The following is an 8142-nucleotide window of genomic DNA, read 5'->3' as shown; positions in this document are numbered from 1 at the left end:
GGCAGTGGAAGGAAGGAGCCGCTCTGGAGTGAGACGACGCTGGATTAAAATCGCAGCTCTGCTGCTCACTAGCTGTGGGATCTTGGCCAGGGACTAACTTTCCTGAGCTTCCGTTTCTGCTTCTGAAAACAGTGGCAAGCCTTTGAAGGGCTATGGTGGCAACAGGAGGCTGAGTGGTGGAGCACAGCAGTCACTCTCAATCCAGATGCCACACCTACCATTCCTCATTTTTGGATGCTACCTGGTTTTGGGGAGGAGCAAGTGGGCTTTGGAGGTAAACGAGATGGGGGTGGAGACCCGGTGGCACCACTGGCAACCTGCATGGCAAGTTCGTCTCAACAATAATACCGAATTTGCAGGGTGGTTCTGAGGACTAAATACCGTGAGCTCTTGTGTCGCTCACGCTCAAACTCAGTTTCCACAGTGTCCTCAGGGCTGACTTGGTTGCTGCTCAGAGGATGTGAAGGGGCCTCTCTGACCAAGATAAGGCACAGCAAAAACCCTGGGGGAGGGGTTGCGGGGGGCGGGGGTCCTCTCCAAAAAGGATTATCACCTCAATTATTGCCTGTCCACCAACCAGACTGGAAACTCAACTGGAGGCATTTTACTCTGCGGGGAGGGCAGGGGTGTTAACAAGGAATCAGTGACCCATCAGGAAAGGGTGGTGAGGGGAACCTATGCACTCAGGGGCAGGCAAGGAAGCCAACCTCACAACCCCCCACCCTGACACTCACACACACCTCAGCTACTTTGGCTGGGGAGATCTTCCCTTCATAGGGGCATCCAAGCACACAGGAGACGTATCTGTGGGAAGACAGGGGATGGTGTCAATGCCCCTGGCTTCTTTGGTCAGCAGGGCTGAGGCAGGGGGGCTGTCTGACACACATTCCTGGTTAGCCGGAAATCAAAACCTGAACCTGGGCAGGAGGCCAAGTGCCTGGAAAGGCTAATTCAATGATGTGGAGCCACAATGAAGGTTGTGCCGCTTAGTGCCGGAGGGGGCAGTGGAGAGCCACTGCAGGGAAGGGAGGGACTAACAGGCCCGAAGTTCAGGAAGCAGGGGTGGCATGGGTTCTGGAGAGGCAGCCAGAGACCAGCAGGAAGGAGGAGCTGGAGAGGGCACCATGAGCAGGCACCTGAGCCGCACAGAGGTGGGGTAAAGCAGAACATGGGCCAGAGTAGCCGGGGCCCATACGCACCGGAGGGGACCAGGGACCCATGAAACCAAAGGCAGGGATGGAGCTGGCTGGCCTGCTCTGGTGAGCTGCCGGACAATTCATTCACTCAGTTATTCAACTGATACTTACCGAGTTGCCCACTATGGGCCAGGCACTAGGGAAGCTCAGTGAGCAAGACTGACAAGGACCGCACCCTCACAGTGCTTATTTCAAATCCGGGAGACAGCGGATTAAAGGACAATCAATGAGATAACCTCAGAAAGTGATGTGCTACGAAGGAAAGGACCGGGAATGCGCCAGGAGCAAACAGAGGAGGCCGGCAGTGGCTGGGTGCCGCAGGAAGACCTCTGGGGAGACAGGCCGCTGCCGCTAGGAGACTGGGGCGGCCACAGGAAGCGCATTCCCGGCAGAGAGGGCCCAGTGCAGACGCCCTGAGCTGGCAGAGCAGGCGGGTTCAAGACACCGAACAAAGGAACAGCTGAGGCACGGAGAGCAAGAGGCAAAGAAGTAGGACATGAGGTTGGAGAGTTGGGCATGGGCTTCATTACAGGGTCATGTTAACTACCGTAAGAAGTTTGGGTCTTGGATGGAGGTGGCTCCTATTTCCACCCACACCGTTGGGCCAGGGGCTCCACTAAAACCTTTTAGAGTCTACAAAACTATTCTGCATATTCAGAGGCATAACAAATATTTCCTGGTTACATAACTTCAGCCTCAAAGATCTCAGTATACTTTTCTTTTCTGTTTTTTAAAATTCTCATCAGAGGATACGTTTTTTACTGATTGGGGGGAGACAGAAGAAAACATTTATGTGACAGAGAAACATTGATCAGTTGCCTCCCCTACACACCCTGATCTGGGATCAAACCCACAACCTGGGTATGTGGCCTGACCGGAAATCGAACCCACAATCTTTTGGTGTAGGGGATGACACTTCAAACAACTGGGCCACTTGGCCAGGGCTCAGTATAGTTTTCCATTTAAATTCTCCCCCTTATTTTCCAATCATTGCTGAGCAGGGAAAAGAGAGATACTGAGAAAAGAGCACAGGCTTGGGTGCAGGCAGACCTGACAGCCCCTGCTTCCCCATCCATCCACCCATCTGCCCATTGGTTCCTGAGCACCTACAGTGTGCTGGGCCTGGAGTTGGGAGAGGGGCACACCTGGACAGAGAGAAATGTGGGTTCAGTCTAGCGGGGTGGGAGGCAGGAGATGATTTAACAAGTAGCCAAGTGTTATGTTAGAGGATGTCTAAGGGACTATGGGAGCCCAGAGGAGCACTAACCCAGCTGAAGGGCAGAGAACGCTTCTTGGAGAAACTGGCATCCGTGAGGGGCCCTGAAGGGTGAACAGGAGTCAGTCCTGACAATTAGGGTACAGGAGGAAGAGAGTGCTGAGACTATGGGAAGTGTGTGTAAAGGTCCAGAGGCAAGAACAGGTGACAGTGAAAAGACGTTTCAGTTGGGCTGGAAAGGAGCAGTGACCAAGGAGGCTGTCGGAGAGCAGAGGCTGACTCACACAGCGTCTTGTGAGCCAAGTGGAGTTGGGAGTCACTGTAAGGTGTCTAACCAGGAAGTGATGTGGTCAGATGTGCATTTTTTTTTTTTAAATCAAGGGTGTTTTTATTGCTTTTTAAATAGAGGGGGAAGGGGGGGAAAGAGAGATGTGAGAAACACTGATCAGTTACTTCCCATATTCCCCCAACTAGCAATCGAACCCACAACCTTTATTGGCCCATGGGACAAAGCTCCAGCCAACTGAGCCACCCGACCACGGCCAGATGTGCACTTCTGAAAGCACTCTGGCTGCGATTTGGCCAGTGTGTGACCCTCCAGCAGACTCTTCGTCCTTCCTGAGCCTGTCCTGTCACCTGTAAGTGGGGCCAGTCCCCTCCGTGCTGGCCAGTTGTGAAGTTACATATGACGATTCCTGGCACTGCTGCTCTTCAAGATGTGGTCTGGAGGCTTAAGAGGCCTAGGGGATTCTTTGGGAACGTGTGAAGTGTCGGTGGTGTAGCCAAGAGTAAACTGACCTCCACGAAACGGGTCTAGTCCTGTCCCACTAGATTTCCTCTGGTGAACTGACCCAAAGACCAGGTTTGGAGAAAGCGCTTGCTAGGATTTCTCCTGACCACCTCTACTTGGGAAAGGATGTCACGGTGTGGAGCTTAGGCTGTCTGCCCACAGGATGAGCTGTTGTGGGGGAGGGTCACTTGGGTCAGAGTCTGGTGCTGGCCAGAATGGTACTGAGGAAAGGACAGGCAGCACCGATGTGGTCTGACTCACCCCCGCACAGGGATACCGGCTGCCTGAGCTGCCTTCAAGACTTGGTCAAACCGCTGCAAACTCTCTTCTATGGAGCAGTTGATGTTCTTCCTGGTGAAGAGCTCGGAGGCAGCTCCGAAGATGCTCACTTCCTTCGCTCCAGCAGCCACCTGCCAACAGCCAGGGAAATTCCTTTCAGCATTTTCCTCTTCAAGGAACCCTAGAGTGGCAAAACCCTTGTCTTCACGTGAATTTTATGATGTATGAATGTTATGGATTGAATTGTGTCTCCCCAAAAAAAGGTATGTGGAAGTCTTAAACCCCAGTACCTCAACATGTGTTCTTATTTGGAAACAGGGTCATTGTAGAAATAATTTATTAAGATGAGGCCATATTGGTTCCTCTCTAATATGACTGGTGTCCTTATTAGACAGTGGCCATGTGAAGACAGAGAGACATGAGGGGAAGGCCAGTGAAAATGGAGGCAGAAATTGGAGCGATGCACCTACAAGGCAAGAATGTCAACGATTGCTGGCAGTCACCAGAAACTAGGAGAGAGCATGGACCAATCCACCCCAGAGCCCTCAGAAGAAACCAACCCTGCCAACACCTTGACTTCAGACTTCTAGCCTCCAGAACTGTGAGAGGATACATTTTTGTGATTTTCAGCCACCTAGTTTTTGGTATTTTGTTATGGCAAGCCAGGAGAATTAATACAGTGAATTATCCTATTTAATAAAAGCCTAATATGCTAAATGTCCAGTCGTCCATTCAACCAATCAAAGCCTAATATGCTAATGATATGCTAAGGCCGCTCAACTGCTCGCTATGATGTGCACTGACCACCAGGGGGCAGACACTCCAACTGGTAGATTAGCTTGCTGCTGGGATCTGGCCCATCGAAACTGAGTGAGACTGGCCAGACTCGCCCTGGAGTCCTCCTGCAGTCCCTCCTCAGCTGGTCAGCCTCACGTGTGGCTCCCCGGCCCTGATCAGTGCACCCATGGGGTCCCCTCCCCCGTCCGAGTGCATGAATTTCATGCACCGGGCCTCTAGTACCTCAGTAAGAAAGAAACCTTGGCCTTCCCTCAGGGACCAACACTGTCCCTGCCATGACCACTCTGGAAGTCAGTCACTCCTAAAAGAAACTTTTTGCCTCAATTTGGAATCAATATCTCCAATGATGTTCTCCTCTAAAGTTATAAGAAAGTTGGCAGATTCTAGCAACTACTGATGAAGCTCTATGGAGTGCTTGCTTACTTTTCTCTAAAGAGGAAATGGGTAAGAGCAACAAAACTACCATTGATTAAGCACTTATCTTCCACCAGGCTCTTGCTAGGAAATTCATGTGCATTTTATCTTCTGAAATCTTCACAATGTTACCCTATCATGAAGCCTATTTTATAGGCGGAACCTGAGGCCTGTCAAGACCACAGAACTGGGAGTGGCAAGGCCAGGACTGCCTTGTCTGTCTGACTGTGCTCACCACCACTGGAGACAGCCCTCAGACAGATGTCCCAGGACAGGGACTGAGGCCCAGGGACAAGGCAGGGACCAGTGCCATCCATCTCATTTCAGGGGCTCCACCAACAAGCTTACCGCTGCCTGAAAGCCTTTGAAATTTGGGGTCAGGACTGGGTAGTTGATGCCAGGAAACTTCTGGATGCCCTTCAAGACTTCGACGTGGTCAGCCATCTGGAACCAAAGGAGACATGGCAGAGTCATCACCAAGGTCAGGCCGAGAGCTCAGGTACACAAAACTGTTTATCACAAGATCTCTGTTCTCCAGGCCCTTGGAGAATGAGTCCTTCCGCAGAGCTGAGTCTCCCCAAGGCCTTGATTATTTGTGTGACTGCTGATGGGCCAAGAGGCCCCTGGGTGTGGGCAATGGTCCCACTTCCTCCATATGGCTAACACTGTCAGCTTTACAGAGCAGTGACCGCAGTAACAACACTAGCAGCCATTACTGAGAACACACTCCAACCCGGGCCCTGGGCTCAGCTCCTCTGTATTATCCCACTCAGCTGGGACAGGACCTTTCTCCCCACGACTGTCTCTGTGAAGCAGGCAGAATCCATGGGCCAGACCTAGAAATTCTAGCTTTCCAGGGCCAGAAGAGGTCACCTTCAACCTGTAGAGGGGATGGCCTTAGCAAGGTCACCAAGCAATTCGGGGGCAGAGTCCAGACTGAATCCAAGCCTCCTGACTCCCAGGTTACAGCCTCCGAAAGCCAGAGACCAGGAAATCTATGTTCCTGACTTCTACTTCCTCTTCTAGGGCAACTGCAAACCTTTCCATCCCTCTCATCTGAAAATCTCTCACTGAGGGCGGGGGCTCACCTGAGGAACCCATTTGGGAGACACAAAGCTGGTGGCTTCTATAACGGGGAGTCCTGCTTCAGAAAGCATGTCTATCATCCTGATTTTCACTGAAGTAGGGACGATATTCTGTAATGGAAAGACAAACATAAGAAAAGACAGCTCAGCAAAGTTGGGAAGAAAATGGCCTCAGAAAGCAGTGCCTGTTAGTTCCAAGTTTTTGCTACAGCAAACACTTCACTATCTCAACTTTTATTTTATTTTATTTTTTAAATATATTTTATTGATTTTTTACAGAGAGGAAGGGAGAGAGATAGAGAGTTAGAAACATCGATGAGAGAGAAACATCGATCAGCTGCCTCCTGCACATCCCCGGTAGGGGTACATGCCCTTGACCGGAGTCGAACCCGGGACCTTTCAGTCCGCAAGCCGACGCTCTATCCACTGAGCCAAACCGGTTTTGGCAACTATCTCAACTTTTAAACACTAATATGAATTCACATGTAATCCTCACCAGTAGATAAGGTCCAAAGCGTCTTCAAATTCTACAGATAGCATTTTGCAGTGGAGGCAGCTTATCATCTGAAAGGGCGTTAATACTTACATGGAAACCATATTTTTCTGCCATACAGGCTTTTTCTTAACTGAAAGTTTGTTAATTAATTACCCCATCATAAACAAACTGAGAGCAAGGTACCCTGGCCTGAAAGGGCAGAGATGACTAACCTTCTGGTTCTTACGAGACAGGGCCCCCGAAGTATTACATCCTCCTTTTCCATCTCCCAAGTGGCACCGGATCTCATCCTCACATGGTCAGCCTACTGTTTCTCTCCCCCAGCACCATGTCTAGTTGCTAAGCAGCTTCTATAGGTCCCTCTTTCCAAATCTAATACCATTAGTCCATCATCCCATGTATATGATGGCCTGGTCTCACTCCACCAGTTCATCCCACAGGAATCATCCTAGAACACTTTCTACTGTCTCACTCTACCACTCAAAAGCCTTCCCTGGCTCCCTAGTGACTACAGGACCAGGTAAAAAATCCTAAGGATTTCAGGTCCCTCCATACCCTCCCCCACAATTTCTCTTGCACTGCTTTAATGTAATCAATTCCATAGATAATTCTGAGAGCGCTTTATATTCCAGGGATTGTGCTAGGCGGTAGGTGGTACTGAAATGAGCAGACACACATGAGTCTGCCCTCATGGGACTTATAGTTTTTGTTTCTAGCATATGCTCAACATTAAAATTAGGCTGGTCTACTTAAAAAAAAAAAAAGCTTTCTTAATGAAAAAATAGTTAATACATGATTGTTTTGAAAACACATGCCAAAAAAAGAAAAAAGACAGAAAGAAAACCACCCTTAACACCTCCCAGATATGTTATGTAACTTTCTAGATCTGTGCAGTCCAGTATATTAGATACTAGCCAAGCCAGCTGGGTTATATAAATTTAAGTTTAAGTAACATGAAAATAAAAATTCATGCTAGTCACATTTCAAGTGCTCAATAGCCACATGTGTTTGTCTAGCTCAGGGGTGGGCAAACTTTTTGACTCAAGGGCCACAATGGGTTCTTAAACTGGACCGGAGGGCCGGAACAAAAGCATCTATGGAGTGTTTGTGTGAACTAATATAAATTCAAAGTAAACATCATTACATAAAAGGGTACGGTCTTTTTTTTTTTTTTAGTTTTATTCATTTCAAACGGGCCGGATCCGGCCTGCGGACCGTAGTTTGCCCATGGCTGGTCTAGTGGCTACCACATGGGGCAGCTCAGGTCTGGAACATTTCTATCTTACAGGAAGTTCTACTGGACAGCACTACTCTAATTTTCTTCAGGTTGTAAGGAACATCCCCCAGGTTAAATCTTTGCATGTGGCCTTCATGACTTCCTTTGGATAAATCCTCCTACAAGGAATTGCTGGATCTAAGGCATGCCCTCACCCTCACACTACACTCCCCCAGCATGCATCATCCACCCCACCCCACCGGGCCTTGAAATGGACCTGAGGCTACCACACCGGTTGCATCACCACCATTTAGCTGTCACAGGAGCCTGCCGTTCTCCCCACCAAGCCCTCGGTTGGGCAGAGTGATCGTGTCTTGCATGGATAGCTCTGTCAGTCCATCCCTGCTGCACCTACCCTACCACGCGAACTCTCAACGCTCAGAAACAACTTCTGTGGTGGATTTCCAACTTTACCTTTTCATTTTGTAGTCCATCTCGGGGACCAACTTCCACAATTTTCACCCGCTTTGGGAACGTACTCACAGATGAGGTGCTGGCCTTTGGTTTAAAAGAATAAACAAAAAGTAAAACAAGAACAGATTGTCACAGTTCCCCAGAGGGTGCGTGCGCGAGCATGCTACACCCCCCACAC

General features: G+C 49.6%; 1 protein-coding gene across 2 annotated transcripts in view; it reads right to left on the bottom strand.

Annotated features, from left to right (window-relative positions):
• The window catches only part of HMGCL (3-hydroxymethyl-3-methylglutaryl-CoA lyase), a 13995-nt gene that overhangs the window by 4247 nt on the left and 1606 nt on the right, over positions 1-8142 (bottom strand). For both annotated transcript variants that reach the window (XM_006777556.2, XM_006777557.2), the window contains exons 2-6: positions 7965-8048; positions 5782-5889; positions 5042-5137; positions 3464-3612; positions 741-804 (exon numbers count right to left, since the gene is read on the bottom strand). In XM_006777556.2, coding sequence (XP_006777619.1) covers positions 741-804; positions 3464-3612; positions 5042-5137; positions 5782-5889; positions 7965-8048 — 501 coding nt within the window. The remainder of the gene's footprint in view (positions 1-740; positions 805-3463; positions 3613-5041; positions 5138-5781; positions 5890-7964; positions 8049-8142) is intronic.

This window comes from Myotis davidii, unplaced genomic scaffold (assembly GCF_000327345.1).
Source record: "Myotis davidii unplaced genomic scaffold, ASM32734v1 scaffold149, whole genome shotgun sequence".
Classification (NCBI taxonomy): Eukaryota; Metazoa; Chordata; class Mammalia; order Chiroptera; family Vespertilionidae; genus Myotis; species Myotis davidii.
The sequence above is the reverse complement of the archived record's forward strand: the minus strand, read 5'-3'. Positions and strand labels throughout refer to the sequence as shown.